A 19,953-nucleotide genomic window follows, 5' to 3' on the forward strand; every position below is an offset into this window, starting at 1 on the left:
CTGTTACTGTAGCAGGTCTAACTGTGTTTCAGCTGATCAGTATTCCACTGAGTGTCTGTGGCCTTTATCCAGGGCCGTCCAAATGGAGTGAGGCAGGGGGAAAGGCCATGGGAGGAGCTGGGGTGATGTGTGGGGGAGACTGGAAGGGCAACAGAGGGTTCTGAGATGGGATGGCTGTAGTTTCTGACATGTGAAGACTGTAGAGAGGAGGTCAGCTGGAGAGACTGTTGATGAGATGGGAGGGCTGTAGTTTCTGACATGTGAAGACTGTAGAGAGGAGGTCAGCTGGAGAGACTGTTGATGAGATGGGAGGGCTGTAGTTTCTGACATGTGAAGACTGTAGAGAGGAGGTCAGCTGGAGAGACTGTTGATGAGATGGGAGGGCTGTAGTTTCTGACATGTGAAGACTGTAGAGAGGAGGTCAGCTGGAGAGACTGTTGATGTGATGGGGGCTGTAGTTTCTGACATGTGAAGACTGTAGAGAGGAGGTCATAGCTGGAGAGACTGTTGATGAGATGGGAGGGCTGTAGTTTCTGACTTGTGAAGACTGTAGAGAAGAAGTCAGCTGGAGAGACTGTTGATGAGATGGGAGGGCTGTAGTTTCTGACATGTGAAGACTGTAGAGAGGAGGTCAGCTGGAGAGACTGTTGATGAGATGGGGGGGCTGTAGTTTCTGACTTGTGAAGACTGTAGAGAGGAGGTCAGCTGGAGAGACTGTTGATGAGATGGAGGGCTGTAGTTTCTGACTTGTGAAGACTGTAGAGAAGAGGTCAGCTGGAGAGACTGTTGATGAGATGGGAGGGCTGTAGTTTCTGACATGTGAAGACTGTAGAGAGGAGGTCAGCTGGAGAGACTGTTGATGAGATGGGGGGCTGTAGTTTCTGACTTGAGAAGATGTAATAGCTGGAGAGACTGTTGATGAGATGTTTTTGTCTCCTTGGGTTGAAGTTGTGGTGCTTTGAAAAGAAAATGGACAGTAAAGCATCATTGTTCTTGTTTTTGTCCCAGAGTGGAGAGGTGGACTGCTGGCCCGTTTCCTGCCCTCCAGTGGTGGACTGTGAGTTTACCCAGGTGCCCGAGGGGCAGTGCTGCCCACGCTGCGTCACCGACCCCTGCCAGGCTGATACCGTCCGTAACGACATCACCAAGACGTGTGTGGACGAGAACGGACTGACGCGCTTCAGCGGAGCCGCCTGGACCAAACACAGAACAGAATGCACCCTCTGCCAGTGCAAGGTGAGACAGAGAGGATCATGGGAATACACACACAGACAGTGGGAGAAAGACACACATTGATATACTGTATGTACTCACACATACTGATGAATGGTCTTATACAGACAGACAGATACACCGACACACGTTTACACACATAGTGGGAGCGTGACACACACACACACACACACATTTACACACACAGTGGGAGCCTGACACACACACACACACACACACACACACACACACACACACACACACACACACACACACACACACACACACACACACACACACACACACACACACACACACACACACACACACATTTACACACAGAGTGGGAGCCTGACACACACACACACACACACATTTACACACAGAGTGGGAGCCTGACAAAGTCAGACACTTCCAGAAAGGGGTGTAGGGGAACAAAAACCCTTTCAGACAGGAACAACAACCTGAGTCAGTTGAATAACAATCAATCTTCCTTTTTAGACAGGAGTGCTGAATGACTGATGAAGCACACACACTCACTCACACACACACACACACAATGAGTTGCCAGGCGCAAGGTATTTGACACCCCTTTTCTTTGCTCTCTCTGTCTGTGTTGGAGGAGCTGGAGACATAGAACGTCCAAGGCCTTTCAGACAGAAACAACAACCTGAGTCAGTTCAATAACAACTCCTTTTTAGACAGGAGAACTGAATGACTAAAGAAGCACACACACACACACTCGTTATGTTCACGCACTCACACACACACAATGCAGACATTGCAATTGAATGCTCCTTGCTTTGAGTGACAGCTTCTTCTCTCTCTCTCTCTCTCTCTCTCTCTCTAGAACGGACATGTCTGTTGTTCAGTGGACCCCCTGTGCCTTTAGTCTGGCTCAGACAGAAAGATAGTGAGAGAGAGCTCTACAGTGCATCTATCTTTGTACAGTCTCAGCTTTAATAAGAACTGAAACCCCTCCCCCAACCTTTTAACGTCTTTATACCAAATACCACCTGAACCCACCATTCCCAGTGGATGGATGGCCTGCCAGCCCAACTCCAACCCCTGGTAGCCATGGACAGACTAGTGGATGGTAACATGTTGTGAAATAAAGTCATTTCTTCTGATTGTGTTAAGAAACCTAAAGAAGTATCTGTATTCAGTGTTCACCCCTTTCTGCCCGTCTTTCGTTTTGTAAAGGAAAAGGACCTTGGTATTTGTGAAAAGTAATGTTCTGGACTTTCTCCACTCCTTTTCTGTGTACGTTCAGTTTTCTTGTTTGCTTCTGTATTATGGACTTCTGTTTGTTCAGGGTTTAATTGAATTTATTTGATGGCTTGGTATTGTGTATTGATGAAATAAAGATGTCCATTAAAAAGTGGGACTGGTTTTCCCTCTCTGTATGCGATGTGGGTTTGTTTTATAATTCCACTCCTTCCCTATGGAGCTGAGCTGAGGGGGAGGCTGCCATAAAAAACTCTATGTGTGTAATATGCGTATCACTGCATGTCACGTGTCACTACAAACTGATCCACATGCTGTTTACTTAACGCTGTTATCTCTCTTTCTTTCCTTCACATATTTTCTCTCCATAACCCCTGAATCTCTCTCTTACTCTTTCTTTCTCTCTCTCTCTCTCTCTCTTGCTTTCTCTCTTTCTCCCTCTCTCTCATAAGTTATCTGTGTACAGTAGATCTGAATCCCGTCTTGGATTAAGTCCATATGTGTGAAATTTCTCAGTACCAGCCACCATAGACAAGGCTGGGATACGTTGGCCCACTTTTATCTCTCCTCTCCTCCCTGGTGACCATTTGTTGGTTTAACTCTCTAATCCACAACAGTATTATTGTGGATAAACGGCAGAAATGATTGAATCCTCCAATGCTGAACAGTATCAAGCCTGGTCCATATGTGTCAGCTTTGTCACCCTCATCCCCACCATCGCTACATTTCTAAGGCCATTAAGACTGTAGTAATGGTGCTTGTGCAGATTATAGCTGTGGCCAACACTAACCTCCGTTAGCATCTGCTATGGCTTTCTGATTCACAATCTTACCGTACTGTGATCCAGGCCCATAGACCCAAATCCGCTTTAGAGACCAGCCTTTGTTATCCTCCGCCTGGGTATGAAACTGACAACGTTCTGACTTCAGGACTGTATGTTGTGTTTTCATCATAAGACGTATTCAAAGTAATTGCACTTTTCTGCCACACTCTAGATTGCATTGTATTCATTAACCAGGTAAGTTGACTGAACACATTCTAATTTACAGAAACAATCTGGGGAATAGTTACAGTGGAGAGGAGGGGGATGAATGAGCCAATTGTAAGCTGGGGAAGATTAGGTGGTCATGATGGTATGAGGGCCAGGTTGTGAATTTAGCCAGGACACCAGGGTTAACACCCCTACTCTTATGATAAGTGTTATGGGATCTTTAGTGACCACAGAGAGTCAGGACACCAGGGTTAACACCCCTACTCTTATGATAAGTACCATGGGATCTATAGAGACCACAGAGAGTCAGGACACCAGGGTTAACACCCCTACTCTTATGATAAGTGCCATGGGAACTTTAGTGACCACAGAGAGTCAGGACACCAGGGTTAACATCCCTACTCTTATGATAAGTACCATGGATCTATAGAGACCACAGAGAGTCAGGACACCAGGGTTAACACCCCTACTCTTATGATAAGTACCATGGGATCTATAGAGACCACAGAGAGTCAGGACACCAGGGTTAACACCCCTACTCTTATGATAAGTACCATGGGATCTATAGAGACCACAGAGAGCCAGGACACCAGGGTTAACACCCCTACTCTTATGATAAGTACCATGGGATCTATAGAGACCACAGAGAGTCAGGACACCAGGGTTAACACCCCTACTCTTATGATAAGTGCCATGGGATCTATAGAGACCACAGAGAGTCAGGACACCAGGGTTAACATCCCTACTCTTATGATAAGTGCCATGGGAACTTTAGTGGCCACAGAGAGTCAGGACACCTGTTTAACGTCCCATCCAAAAGACAGCACCCTACACAAGACAATGTCCCCAATCAATGCCCTTGGGCAGTGGGATATTTGTTTTTGACCAGAGGAAAGAGGGCTTCCTATTGGCCCTCCAACACCACTTCCAGCAGCATCTGGTCTCCCATCCAGGGACTGACCAGGACTGATCAGAGCCAAGCTAGCAGTGGGATAAAGGGTGGTATGCTGCTGGCTTAAATCTGAACTCAACTTTAGTTTCTACCAGCGTGGGGTGGTGGCATATTCCACCTCTTACTGAGGAGTACTGGCACTGACTGACCCTGTGTGTGTGTGTGTGTGTGTGTGTGTGTGTGTGTGTGTGTGTGTGTGTGTGTGTGTGTGTGTGTGTGTGTGTGTGTGTGTGTGTGTGTGTGTGTGTGTGTGTGTGTGTGTGTGTGTGTGTGTGTGTGTGTGTGTGTGTGTGTGTGTGTGTGTGTGTGTGTGTTCTTCGTAGGGTGGTGTATAGGGCAGTGGTGGTCGGTGCTGTTTAAGATGAGCGAGGATGGCCTTATTTCTAAGACAGCATATTGGATGACTGTCATTCATATTCCATTCACCCAGTTCAACGTAACAGCTATAGGTTTAGGCTCCTACATGATATTCTCATATTCCCTATTCCCATCATGAGGTTGATACAACCTAGCCTATGAATGAAAGTTTACATTGTAGGTGCACACAGGTCTAGAGACAAATTTTAGGTGACAGACAGTGACACATTCAATATTGCCTTGCACATTCTTGCCTGCATCTAGCTGATGCAAACTCTTGCAAACAAGAGTTGGACAAATTCAAGTATGTTTATTGCTATTTCGTTCCGTTTGCTAAATGTTTTTCAACAGAATTGGTGGAATGAATACACACCCCTGATCACATGTCAACACAGTTCACTTTCAAAGCAGCCACATTGTATTCCTTCTCGCACCTATGCGCTCTCCTTCTGTCACCTTTTCCCTTTGCTTGTGGACTTCAATGCACAACACATCAGCTGTTTGTGATCAGGTGAACAAAATATTAGCTAAAGTAACGTCACAGTCAACATAGTTAATAGAACTATAGAACTAGAGCGTTAGTAAACCCACTACAATCATGCAGTAACGTTACAGTGTACAGTCAGTAAGCAGTTACACTGGTGGGTCCCGGTGGCAATAAATTAGTAAAACCAAAAGCTTACCTTGACTTGGAAGAGTTGGATAGTCATAGCCAGCTAGCTAACATAGCATCCCTCTGTTTGAGAATGAGTGTTTGAATAGGCTAAACTAGCAAGCTGCATTTGCTAACTAAATAAGTGAAACTGAAAGTTGAAAAAAATGATGGAATCTCTCTTTATCTCCCTCTTGCTTCTCCTTCATTTTAGAAGAAATGTATTTGTTCAAAACTGTTCAACTATATTATTTCTCTCTCTTTGAGTCAACTACTCACCACATTTTATGCACTGCAGTGCTAGCTAGCTGTAGCTTCTACTTTCAGTACTAGATTCATTCTCTGATCCTTTGATTGGGTGGACAACATGTCAGTTCATGCTGCAAGAGTTCTGATAGGTTGGAGGAAGTCCTCCGGAAGTTATCATAATTACTGTGTAAGTCAATGGGAGGGGGTGAGAACCATGAGCCTTCTAGGTTTTGTATGGAAGTCAATGTACACAGAGGAAGACGGAAGCTATCTGTCCTCCAGCTACACCATGGTGCTACCCAGAGTGCTGTTGAGGCTACTGTAGACCTTCATTGCAAAATTGTGTGTTTTAATCTATTATTTGGTGATGTGATTATATTCTGTATAGTTTTATCTAAAAAAGGATTGTCATTTTAAAAATATTTTTTATGAAATTCACTGAGGAGGATGGTCCTCCCCTTCCTCCTCTGAGGAGCCTCCACTGGCGTAGGGATTTGGATTTGGCACGGGTCTCTAACTGGCATTACATTGAGTGGTTGGCCACCGGCACCAAAGCACCGTCTCAGTGAGAGGAGTGGTACCACCAGCTGGTGGCTAAGTGTCCCAAATTTCCATGGCAGTGGAAGAGAGAGAAGAGCCCACTCTGGCACGGCACACACACACACACACACACACACACACACACACACACACACACACACACACACACACACACACACACACACACACACACACACTCAGACAGATGCCACTGGGCCACAGGCCTCTCTCTACGTCAGAGAGCATTGGTGGTGTGTAGAGTGCTGATCCTGCTTTATTTATAGAATGTTGCGTAATTTGTCATGATGCTCTCCCTGTTTACCGTGGAGAGTGGAAGGGGGGAAGGAGAGGAGGAGAACATTCCCGTTGAGAGACTGTTAGATGTCTTTTTAAATGTCAGAGATTATTGCTTTTGCCATTTGATGGTGTTTATCGCGTTCTATTGCGTCTCGTGTGTGATAACTGTATCCTTTGAAAAGATTGTGTTTTGAAGTTGCTGTTTGTGCTGTGTAGTTTCACCCATCCCTGTGTAGTATCACCCATCCCTGTGTAGTATCATCCATCCCTATGTAGTTTCACCCATCCCTGTGTAGTATCACCCATCCCTGTGTAGTATCACCCATCCCTGTGTAGTATCGCACATCCCTGTGTAGTATCACCCATCCCTGTGTAGTATCACCCATCCCTGTGCAGTATCACCTATCCCTGTGCAGTATCACCCATCCCTTTGCAGTATCACCCATCCCTGTGCAGTATCACCCATCCCTGTGCAGTATCACCCATCCTTGTGCAGTTTCATTATACACAAATTATTTATAACAGACAGACAGTTCTTCTGTTCTCATCTCAGAGCGTTGTCTCTCCTTGGACGCCTCAACCAACAGGGCTGTCAGAGAGAGAGGAGACTGTGATCTCTGTAGTTTCAAATAGAAATCATGTCCCATTTGATATTGTGTGAGTGGAGCTGGGTGAGGCTGTGGGAGTGGGGGAGAGGATGGGTGAGTGGAGGAAGATGCTGGCTCTGAAGTAGGGCCTCTGTGTTCAGATTGCTCAGTCCACAAAGTGTCTCTGAAGTTATTATTCTGACCTCAGTTCATGTACTTTTATGCAGCAATACAGAGCCTCAAGAACCCAGGATTCTTCAGGGTGTTGCCTTCATCATAATAATGTTGGATATAAATCATTGATAAAATACTGATGAGATTCGACCTCAAGTTAAACAAAACAAGAATAGACTGGTTCTTTACCCATCTTTTCCACTCCCTCTGTCTACTCACAGACTTGTATATTTAATCACATCTTTTTATTTGAATATTATTTATTAGTCTCAAACTGTTGCTCCAGTAGTTCTGTCATTAACGGTAAAATAAACATCTATATCTCATTCTGCTGCCTTAGGCTATGAGATGAACCCATTCTGCTGCCTTAGGCTATGAGATGGACCCATTCTGCTGCCTTTGGCTTTGAGATGGACCCATTCTGCTGCCTTAGGCTATGAGATGAACCCAATCTGCTGCCTTAGGCTATGAGATGGACCCATTCTGCTGCCTTAGGCTATGAGATGGACCCAGAGCGCAGATAGAGATACACTGTAATGATGAAGCCTAGTTTCACCACACACACCCTCAAGCCACATTTTCCCATGCACACTCTCAAGCCTAGTTTCCCCACGTACACCCTCAAGCCTAGTTTCCCCACGCACACCCTCAAGCCTAGTTTCCCCACGTACACTCTCAAGCCTAGTTTCCCCACGCACACCCTCAAGCCTAGTTTCCCCACACACACCCTCAAGCCTAGTTTCCCCATGCACACCCTCAAGCCTAGTTTCCCCACGCACACCCTCAAGCCTAGTTTCCACGCACACACCCTCAAGCCTAGTTTCCACGCACACACCCTCAAGCCTAGTTTCACCATGCACACCTCAAGCCTAGTTTCCCCAAGCACACCATCAAGCCTAGTTTCCCCAAGCACACCCTCAAGCCTAGTTTCCCCATGCACACCCTCAAGCCTAGTTTCCCCAAGCACACCCACAAGCCTAGTTTCCCCATGCACACCCTCAAGCCTAGTTTCCCCAAGCACACCATCAAGCCTAGTTTCCCCAAGCACACCCTCAAGCCTAGTTTCCCCATGCACACCCTCAAGCCTAGTTTCCCCACACACGCCTTTAAGCCAAATTTCCCCATGCACACACTCAATCGTAGTTTCACCACACACACCCTCAAGCCTAGTTTCCCCACACACACCCTCAAGCCTAGTTTCCCCATGCACACCTTCGAGCCTAGTTTCCACTCGCACACCCTCAAGCCTAGTTTCACCACGCACACCTCAAGCCTAGTTTCCCCATGCACACCCTCAAGCCTAGTTTCCCCAAGCACACCCTAAAGCCTAGTTTCCCCATGCACACCCTCAAGCCTAGTTTCCCCAAGCACACCATCAAGCCTAGTTTCTCCAAGCACACCCTCAAGCCTAGTTTCCCCATGCACACCCTCAAGCCTAGTTTCCACTAGCACACCCTCAAGCCTAGTTTCACCATGCACACCCTCAAGCCTAGTTTCCACTAGCACACCCTCAAGCCTAGTTTCCCCATGCACACCCTCAAGCCTAGTTTCACCACGCACACCCTCAAGCCTAGTTTCACCAAGCACACCTTCAAGCCTAGTTTCACCACGCACACCCTCAAGCCTAGTTTCACCAAGCACACCCTCAAGCCTAGTTTCCCCATGCACACCCTCAAGCCTAGTTTCACCACGCACACAATCAAGCCTAGTTTCACCAAGCACACCCTCAAGCCTAGTTTCCCCACGCACACCCTCAAGCCTAGTTTCCACTAGCACACCCTCAAGCCTAGTTTCCACGCACACACCCTCAAGCCTAGTTTCACCATGCACACCTCAAGCCTAGTTTCCCCAAGCACACCATCAAGCCTAGTTTCCCCAAGCACACCCTCAAGCCTAGTTTCCCCATGCACACCCTCAAGCCTAGTTTCCCCAAGCACACCCACAAGCCTAGTTTCCCCATGCACACCCTCAAGCCTAGTTTCCCCAAGCACACCATCAAGCCTAGTTTCCCCAAGCACACCCTCAAGCCTAGTTTCCCCATGCACACCCTCAAGCCTAGTTTCCCCACACACGCCTTTAAGCCAAATTTCCCCATGCACACACTCAATCGTAGTTTCACCACACACACCCTCAAGCCTAGTTTCCCCACACACACCCTCAAGCCTAGTTTCCCCATGCACACCTTCGAGCCTAGTTTCCACTCGCACACCCTCAAGCCTAGTTTCACCACGCACACCTCAAGCCTAGTTTCCCCATGCACACCCTCAAGCCTAGTTTCCCCAAGCACACCCTAAAGCCTAGTTTCCCCATGCACACCCTCAAGCCTAGTTTCCCCAAGCACACCATCAAGCCTAGTTTCTCCAAGCACACCCTCAAGCCTAGTTTCCCCATGCACACCCTCAAGCCTAGTTTCCACTAGCACACCCTCAAGCCTAGTTTCACCATGCACACCCTCAAGCCTAGTTTCCACTAGCACACCCTCAAGCCTAGTTTCCCCATGCACACCCTCAAGCCTAGTTTCACCACGCACACCCTCAAGCCTAGTTTCACCAAGCACACCTTCAAGCCTAGTTTCACCACGCACACCCTCAAGCCTAGTTTCACCAAGCACACCCTCAAGCCTAGTTTCCCCATGCACACCCTCAAGCCTAGTTTCACCACGCACACAATCAAGCCTAGTTTCACCAAGCACACCCTCAAGCCTAGTTTCCCCACGCACACCCTCAAGCCTAGTTTCCACTAGCACACCCTCAAGCCTAGTTTCCCCACACACACCCTCAAGCCTAGTTTCACCACACAACTATATGAGTGAGATGTATCATACTTCAGCCTATATAGACCCCAATTCTGATTCGGGAGACATGAAACAGAAATGATGAAGCTGTTGTAAAGGGGAACTGAAGAAATGCTTTATAGAAGAAAGGCGCATCAGACAAGATCAATCACCAAAGAACATCTAAGAAATGGAAGGACATCTAAGACATGGAAAGACATCTAAGACATGGAAGGACATCTAAGACATGGAAAGACATCTAAGACATGGAAGGACATCTAAGACATGGAAGGACATCTAAGGCATGGAAGGACATCTAAGACATGGAAAGACATCTAAGACATGGAAGGACATCTAAGACATGGAAGGACATCTAAGACATGGAAAGACATCTAAGACATGGAAGGACATCTAAGACATGGAAGGACATCTAAGACATGGAAAGACATCTAAGACATGGAAGGACATCTAAGACCTGGAAGAACATCTAAGACATGGAAAGACATCTATCTTCCAGCTTCTCACAATCTCTCTACAGTCTCATTTTCTCAATGTCTCTACAGTCTCATTTTTTCAATCTCTCTACAGTCTCCGTTTCTCAATCTCTCTACAGTCTCATTTTCTCAATCTCTCTACAGTCTCATTTTCTCAATCTCTCTTCAGTCTCAGTTTCTCAATCTCTCTGCAGTCTCATTTTCTCAATCTCTCTACAGACTCAGTTTCTCAATATCTCTTCAGTCTCAGTTTATCAATCTCTCTACAGACTCATCTACAGACAGTAGGATATAGGCCAGCTGTAATATACCAATACGCTTGACATTTGGGAAGTTCAGGGGTTACTATCTCACATGGTGTGTGTGTGTGTGTGTGTGTGTGTGTGTGTGTGTGTGTGTGTGTGTGTGTGTGTGTGTGTGTGTGTGTGTGTGTGTGTGTGTGTGTGTGTGTGTGTGTGTGTGTGTGTGTGTGTGTGTGTGCGCGCATTTATGAGACAATGTGGAAATGTAAAGAGCAGGAAATGTCTGTTTGCCTTCACAGATTTCAATAACACTGCTGCACACTTGAATGAGAAAATACCACCCTAATAACCTGCTACCTAATACCCTGCTACCATAATACCCTGCTACCCATCTACCATAATACCCTGTTGTTCTGCTATCCTGCTACCATAATACCCTAATACCCTGCCACCCTGCTACCCTAATAGCCTGCCACCCTGCTAACCTGCTACCCTGCTACCCTAATACCTAGCCACCCGGCTACCATAATGCCCTGCTGCCCTGCTTCCCTAATACCCTGCTACCCTGCTATCCTGCAGGCTGTGTCAAGGGCTCCCTTAGATAAAACATTGCTTTCTCTGCTTTCTCTTCTTTGTCTCTCTCTCTCTCTGTCTCTCTCTCCCTTTCTCTGTCTCGCTAACTCTCTCTTTCTCTATCTCTCTCTCTTCTGTCTCTCTCTCTCTCTCTCTCTGTCTCTCTCTGTCTCTGCCTCTCTCTCTCTGTCTCTCTTCTGTCTCCCTCTCTCTCTTGTCTCTCTCTCGTTCCCCTTCTCTGGCTCTCTCACACACACACTCTCCATCTCTCTCTGCCTTTATCTCTTTATTGCAGGTGGCAGGTAACCTAGCGGTTAAGAGCGTTGGGCCAGTAACTGAAAGGTCGCTGGATCGAATTCCTTAGCTGAATAGGTGAAAAATATTTCAATTGCCCTTGAGCAAGGCATTTAACCCTAACTGTTCCTGTAAGTCACTCTGGTTAAGCTGCTAAATGACTAAAATGTCAATGTAAAATCTTTCTCAAAACTAAGTGATTTGTTACAATGGAGAGGCAACACTTGAGGAAGTCGTCATTAATGACAAACTAAATCAATAAGTCAAGCCCAAGGAGTGGAAAAGAGAGGGAGCCCTTGTAAATCTCCCATGCAGAGACAGAAGGTCGGAAAACAAGTGCTCTGCTGCTCATTGATTGCTTCTCCAAATTAAAATGTTCGTAATTTATGCGGATGACGTGTCGAGGCGGGATATTTAGTGCTATTGAGTAAACAGACAGTGGGAAGGTTAATTCATCTGGAGAGAAGGGGAGGACAGAGGGGAGGGGTGGTAGAGAGAAAAAAGGACAGAGACAGTATTCCTAATGCTCTCTGAGCTGTCAGGATAGAGAAGGGGAGGACAGAGGGGAGGGGTGGTAGAGAGAAAAAAGGACAGAGACAGTATTCCTAATGCTCTCTGAGCTGTCAGGATAGAGAAGGGGAGGACAGAGGGGAGGGGTGGTAGAGAGAAAAAGGACAGAGACAGTATTCCTAATGCTCTCTGAGCTGTCAGGATAGAGAAGGGGAGGACAGAGGGGAGGGGTGGTAGAGAGAAAAAGGACAGAGACAGTATTCCTAATGCTCTCTGAGCTGTCAGGATAGAGAAGGGGAGGACAGAGGGGAGGGGTGGTAGAGAGAAAAAGGACAGAGACAGTATTCCTAATGCTCTCTGAGCTGTCAGGATAGAGAAGGGGAGGACAGAGGGGAGGGGTGGTAGAGAGAAAAAAGGACAGAGACAGTATTCCTAATGCTCTCTGAGCTGTCAGGATAGAGAAGGGGAGGACAGAGGGGAGGGGTGGTAGAGAGAAAAAGGACAGAGACAGTATTCCTAATGCTCTCTGAGCTGTCAGGATAGAGAAGGGGAGGACAGAGGGGAGGGGTGGTAGAGAGAAAAAAAGGACAGAGACAGTATTCCTAATGCTCTCTGAGCTGTCAGGATAGAGAAGGGGAGGACAGAGGGGAGGGGTGGTAGAGAGAAAAAAGGACAGAGACAGTATTCCTAATGCTCTCTGAGCTGTCAGGATAGAGAAGGGGAGGACAGAGGGGAGGGGTGGTAGAGAGAAAAAAGGACAGAGACAGTATTCCTAATGCTCTCTGAGCTGTCAGGATAGAGAAGGGGAGGACAGAGGGGAGGGGTGGTAGAGAGAAAAAAGGACAGAGACAGTATTCCTAATGCTCTCTGAGCTGTCAGGATAGAGAAGGGGAGGACAGAGGGGAGGGGTGGTAGAGAGAAAAAAGGACAGAGACAGTATTCCTAATGCTCTCTGAGCTGTCAGGATAGAGAAGGGGAGGACAGAGGAAAAAGTCCCTAGAAAGGCAGGAGCCTAGGAAGAAATGAAGAAAGAAACCAGGCTCTGAGGGGTGGCCAGTCCTCTTCTGGCTGTTCTTCAAACGTTCATAGATGACCAGCAGGGTCAAATAATAATCACAGTGGTTGTAGAGGGCAGGGGCGGTTCTGGGGGGGGGGGCAATGCCCTGTGACAACAATTTTGGACCCCCTTGTGGCCCCCCTAAATGTGGAGTATGAAATAATTTTTACATAACTAATTTTTGCTATCGTTCTTTTTTTACATCCGTTATTAGACAGTGGCAACGCGGAACACTAATGATTATGAACATGGTCTTTTGCCTGCTAATGCCTGCAATGCAGTGAAGACAACGATATGACAACAATAACGTCTAATGTAACTGGCCCCTCTAACAGTACAACTGGCCCCAGCTTGGCCCCCCCAGTTGAAATGGTCTAGAACCACCACTAGTAGAGGGTTCAACAGGTCAGCACCTCAGGAATAAATGTCAGTTGGCTTTTCATAGCCGAGCATTCAGAGGTCGAGACAGCAGGTGCAATAGAGAGGGAGAGAGAGAGAAAGGGAGAATCGTAAACAGCAGGTCCGGGACAAGGTAGCACGTCCGCTGAACAGGTCAAGGTTTCATAGCCGCAGGCATAACATTTGAAACTGGTGCAGCAACACAACCAGGTGGACTGCAGACAGCCAGGAGTCATCAGGCCAGGTAGTCCTGAGGCATGGTCCTCAGGCTCAGGTCCTCCAGGAGGGGAGGGAGAGAGTGAAAGAGAGAGAATTAGAGCATTACATTTACACAGGACACCAGATAAGAATTACACCAGATATAACAGACTGACCCTAGCAGCATAGATACTGGAGGCTGAGACAAGGGGGGTCGGGGGACACTGTGGTTGAGTCACTGATCTGATCTTCCTGTCTGGTTTTGCGCACCCTGTGGCTCATGCGGAGGAGGAGATCTTCGAGTGCTGTACTCAGCCTTGTCTCAGGGTAGTAAATTGGTGGTCTGTGGATATCCCTCTAGTGGTGTGGGGGCTGTGCTAGCACTGGAGTAATATGATAACATTTTGGAGTTCTAGTCAAGATTCTAGCAGCCGTGTTTAGACCCAACGGAAGGTTATTTAGTGCTTTATCCAGGTAGCCGGAGAGTAGAGCATTGCAGTAGTCTAATCTAGAAGTGACAAAAGCATGGATTAGCGTTTCTGCATCATTTTTGGACAAAATGTTTCTGATTTTTTAAATGTTATGAAGGTGGAAAAAAGCTGCCCTTGAAGTATTTTTGATATGTTCGTCAAAAGAGAGATCGGGGTCCAGAGTAACGACGATGTCTTTCACTATTTTATTTGAGACGACTGTACAACCATCAAGATTAATTGTCAGATCCAACAGCAGATCTCTTTGTTTCTTGGGACCTAGAACTAGCATCTCTGTTTTGTCAGAGTTTAAAAGTAAAACATTTGCCTCCATCCACTTCCTTATGTCTGAAACACAGTCTTCCAGGGCAGGCAATTTTGGGGCTTCACAATGTCTAATCGAAATGTATAGCTGTGTGTCATCCGCATAGCAGTGAAAGATGACATTGTGTTTCCGAATGACATCTCCAAGAGGTAGAATATATAGTGAAAACAATAGTGGTCCTAAAATGGAACTTTGAGGAACACTGAAACATACAATTGATTTGTCAGAGGACAAACCATCCACAGGGACAAACTGATATCTTTCCGACTGATAAGATCTAAACCAGGCCAGAACTTGTTCGTGTAGACCAATTAAGGTTTCCAATCTCTCCAAAAGAATTTGGTGATCGATGGTGTGAAAAGTGGCACTAAGGTCTAGGAGCACAAGGACAGATGCAGAGCCTTGGTCTGACGCCATTAAAAGGTCATTTACCACCATCACGAGTGCAGTCTCAGTACTATTATGGGTTCTAAAACCAGACTGAAGCGTTTCATGTACATTATTTGTCTTCGGGAAGGTAGTGAGCTTTTCCCCAAATTTTGAGAAGTGAGGGATCTAACATTAAGTAGCCCTATTTTGAGATGTGAGATATTATAATCTCTTTCAAAAATGACAGGAATGGAGGAGGTCTTTATTCCAGTGAGAATGTTAAGGCGAACACCGCCATGCTTAGTTTTGCCCAACCTAGATTGAGGCACAGACACGGTCTCAATGGGGATAGCTGAGCTGAATACACTGACTGTGCTAGTGGCAGACTCCACTAAGCTGGCAGGTTGGCTAACAGCCTGCTGCCTGGCCTGCACCCTATCTCATTGTGGAGCTAGAGGAGTTAAAGCCCTGACTATGTTCATAGATGAGATGAGAGCACCCCTCCAGCTAGGATGGAGTCCGTCACTCCTCAGCAGGCCAAGCTTGGTCCTGTTTGTGGGTGAGTCCCAGAAAGAGGGCCAATTATCTACAAATTATATATTTTGGGAGGTGCAGAAAACAGTGTTCAACCAGCGATTGAGTTGTGAGATTTTGCTGTAGAGCTCATCACTCCCTCTAACTGAGATGGGGCCAGAAACAAATACTTGATGCCCACACATCTTTCTAGCAAATTTACACGCTGAAGCTATGATGAGCTTGATGACCTCTGACTGTTTCATCCTAACATTGTTGGTGCCGACGTTGATAAAGGAATTTATATGTTTAAAGTAATGACTAAAGAATTCCACCCTGAAACGTATAAGACTATGTGAAATGTATTAGAATTATAAGACTATGTGAAATGTATTAGAATTATAAAACTATAATCCAATAATGTGTGTGTGAGACAAGTTAAGGGTGAGAAATGGATGGTTGAGAAAACAGAGGACAACTGAACTGCGCATGACTTGGTTATGACTCTGAAAACTGATAACAGGAAAAGAGTGCCCTTCCAAAACCTCTCTAATCTAGGGAGGAGATGAACGGAGAGAAACTGCCAAGGCTGGTAGAAAAGTGATAAAACTGTGTGTGTGTGTGTGTGTGTGTGTGTGTGTGTGTGTGTGTGTGTGTGTGTGTGTGTGTGTGTGTGTGTGTGTGTGTGTGTGTGTGTGTGTGTGTGTGTGTGTGTGTGTGTGTGTGTGTGTGTGTGTGTGTGCGCGCGTAGGTGGGGGTGAGAGTTATAAAATGACTGTGTATGCATTTTTTACTTCAGAACGTTCTCTGAATAAAGAGCTTACCTTTTGCAGTATCTGAAACTTTGCCTAATTCTTATTTTGAACCCGGGATTTACAACCTCGCGTGAATTGGTCAAAGCTGTAAAATTGTTCGGTTGGAACATTGGGATAAAATTCTCGTGACAGACGTGGATAACAATATTCCTGTACTCTCTACAGTCGCCAGTTTTAGCGATAGCCAGCACCCTCTTCAGATTAGCCTTTACGTCGGTAGCCCTGCCCTTTGGTAAACAGTGTATAATTGCTGGATGATTATTTTTAAGTCAAATATTGTGGATAATGGAGTTGCCAATGACTAGGGTTTTACATTTTTCAGAGCTAATGGTGGGAGGCTTCGGGTGGAGGAGAGACCTGAGAAGGCTCGGCCTCTGACTCAGACTCGTTGCTTGATGGGGAGAACTGGTTCTAAGTTCCTGTTGGCTGAATGAGCGACACCGGTTGAGCATGCCGACAGCACTTCTTTCCAGAAGCCTTGAGAACATTGTCCGGCTACGGGGACTGTGCGGGGGGATTTATACTACTGTCTGTACTTACTGTCTGTACTTACTGTTTCATCCTTTCCTACACTTAAATTGCCCTTGCCTAACGATTGCGTCTGAAGCTGAAGCAGGTAGCCAATTAGCAACAAACAGCACAGCAGCACAGAGACAATGCGGAAGTGTGATGTCACAGTTCACACACGTCACAAAGACCAATTAGTGAAACAAATATCAGAATTGGGGTTCCTGTCTAAACGCAGCCTGTAACTGAGACGTGTGGTTGTCCCACCTAGCTATCTTACGAATGCACTGACTGGCTCTGGAAACGAGTGTCTGCTAAATGACTCAAATGAGGGAGTGAAAAGGGAGAGTGTGCTACTGCTTTCAGGATAGAGAGGGCTTGCTCTAATAGATCACTGGACTAACTGAAAGCAGAAAGAACGGTTGCAAACTGGTGTGAAGGTGGAAATGCACACAGGAAGTGACATGGAGAATAGAAATCATGATCAGACCTGAGAGCTGTGCTCATAATTCCGTGACCAGGGCTGCCATGACGATGAAGCTTGGGTTAGTTGAATTGAGCATTGACAGTTTATCCAGCGGTTGGACTACTGATTATTGTACTACAACATTATAGCCGGCTTTGAGACAGTAGTGTGTATTCTCAATGTCAGCATTTATCTGCATCATCTGAGAAAGATAAATTGTCCAATATCCTTACAATGTCAAGAGGTTGTCTGTAAAGGGACCCGGTAGAGGAGTGGTCCTCTTATCAAGAGGTTGTCTGTAAAGGGACCCGGTATAGGAGTGGTCCTCTTATCAAGAGGTTGTCTGTAAAGGGACCCGGTATAGGAGTGGTCCTCTTATCAAGAGGTTGTCTGTAAAGGGACCCGGTAGAGGAGTGGTCCTCCTATCAAGAGGCTGTCTGTAAAGGGACCCGGTAGAGGAGTGGTCCTCTTATCAAGAGGTTGTTTGTAAAGGGACCCGGTATAGGAGTGGTCCTCTTATCAAGAGGTTGTTTGTAAAGGGACCCGGTATAGGAGTGGTCCTCTTATCAAGAGGTTGTCTGTAAAGGGACCCGGTAGAGGAGTGGTCCTCTTATCAAGAGGTTATCTGTAAAGGGACCTGGTAGAGGAGTGGTCCTCTTATCAAGAGGTTGTTTGTAAAGTAGTTACTGTATTATTCTAGTAGTTACTGTAATTTACAGTAGGTACTATAGGTGTGACCCACATCCTAACTGAGGGCATTGTTGACCTACATTTATAAACCAGTAAAAGGTGGGGGTTCATAGTGTACTGAAGGATTTATATTACACTAAGCACAATGGGCCAACGATGTTAATGCTTCTGAATACAGTGAGGGAGTGTATGCTCAACACACACACACACACACACACACACACACACACACACACACACACACACACACACACACACACACACACACACACACACACACACACACACACACACACACACACACACACTCCCATCAGCGTCCAGGGTCTTACAGTGACCTGGCAGCCTACTGTGCTGAGCCTGATGACAAAAACCATTAGCATGTAATATGTATGGCCAGTCAGTGAGTGAAATGTCCTGTTACACTCCAGTGATAGATGAGCCTGCTATATGTTAATAGGGTTGAGATGTGGTGGGTTGATCTTTATGTGGATAACATCATCTTGTTAAATGAAGACAATCTTTGGTTGAATGATTGATTGAACCGTTGATTATAAAGTCTCCTTCCAAGTCATTACTTCATCTCATTGGAATGAGCGTTACCACAGTGCAGGGAGAGGAAAACATGGTACAGGAAATTAACATTTTCACATGAACATGTTATTCTCTCTTCTCACAGGAAGGCTTGGACTTGCTATGTGTGGGGCATGTTCTTAAAGTAGTGTTCTTACTGTCTATCTGTTCCCTGGTTGATAACAGGCCCAGAAACTGGATCATGTTCCTCCTGGTGATCCAGACCAAAGCCCCTCTGAAGGGACCAGATACGGTGTTTTCAGAAAGTATTCAGACCCCTTGACTTTTTTCACATATTGTTATGTTTCAGCCTCATTCTAAAATTGACTAAATTATATTTTTTCCTCATCAATCTACACATAGCACCCCATAATGACAAAGCAAAAACAGGTTTTTAGACATTTTAGCAAACGTACAGAACTTTTTATTTTATGTATCACATTTACGTAAGAATTCAGACTCTTTACTCAGTACTTTGTTGAACCACCTTTGGCAGCGATTACAGCCTTGAGTCTTCTTGGGTATGACGCTACAAGCTTGGCACAATTGTATTTGGGGAGTTCTTCCATTCTTCTCTGCAGAGCCTGTCAAGCTTTGTCAGCTTGGATGGGGAGTGTCGCTGCACAGCTACAGTTCCAGTCAAAAGTTATGACATACCTACTCATTCAAGGATTTTTCTTTATTTTAACTTTTTTCTACATTGTAGAATAATAATGAAGACATCAAAACTATGAAATAACACATATGGAATCATGTAGTAACAAAAAAGTATTAAAGAAATCAAAATATATTTTATACTTGAGATTCTTCAAAGTAGCCACCCTTTGCCTTGATGACAGCTTTGCACACTCTTGGCATTCTCTCAACCAGCTTCACCTGGAATACTTTTCCAACAGTCTTGAAAGAGTTCCCACATATGCTGAGCACTTGTTTGCTGCTTTTCCTTCACTCTGCGGTCCAACTCATCCCAAACCATCTCAATTGGGTTGAGGTCGGGTGATTGTGGAGGCCAGGTCATCTGATGCAGCACTCCATCACTCTCCTTATTGGTCAAATAGCCCTTACACAGCCTGGAGGTGTGTTGGATAATTGTCCTGTTGAAAAACAAATTATAGTCCCCCTAAGCGCAAATCAGATGGGATGGCGTATCGCTGCACAATTCTGTGGTAGCCACCAACCGTGTCACCAGCAAAGCACCCCACACCATGTCACCAGCAAAGCACCCCCACACCATCACACCCCGGGGCGCCCCTAAGAAAATGATTAGAATATTAGGTGAAACATTTTCATTATGTCTCAGCTTCCTAAAGAAAAATCTGGCTTCCAAAAATGAAAAGAAAGACAGGAGAGAGAAAAGAAAGGGCGACAATATGTCACCCACTTTTTCGCAAAGGAAGGTGGGTGTAGTCCGTGAGTGGTGAAAATTAACCTGTTTGCTTAGCCCATA

The 19,953-nt window shown here is 45.9% G+C and overlaps 1 protein-coding gene across 1 annotated transcript in view; it reads left to right on the top strand.

Moving 5' to 3' along the window:
* nel (NEL protein) overlaps window positions 1-2,618 on the top strand; it is a 174,723-nt gene extending 172,105 nt beyond the window's left edge. Inside the window, exons 19-20 of the mRNA NM_001140146.1 lie at window positions 1,009-1,236; window positions 2,063-2,618. Coding sequence (NP_001133618.1) covers window positions 1,009-1,236; window positions 2,063-2,104 — 270 coding nt within the window. The 3' untranslated portion in view covers window positions 2,105-2,618. The remainder of the gene's footprint in view (window positions 1-1,008; window positions 1,237-2,062) is intronic.
* The last annotated feature ends 17,335 nt before the right edge of the window (window positions 2,619-19,953 follow it).

The sequence above is a fragment of the Salmo salar genome, chromosome ssa17 (assembly GCF_905237065.1).
Source record: "Salmo salar chromosome ssa17, Ssal_v3.1, whole genome shotgun sequence".
In the NCBI taxonomy this organism is placed as follows: Eukaryota; Metazoa; Chordata; class Actinopteri; order Salmoniformes; family Salmonidae; genus Salmo; species Salmo salar.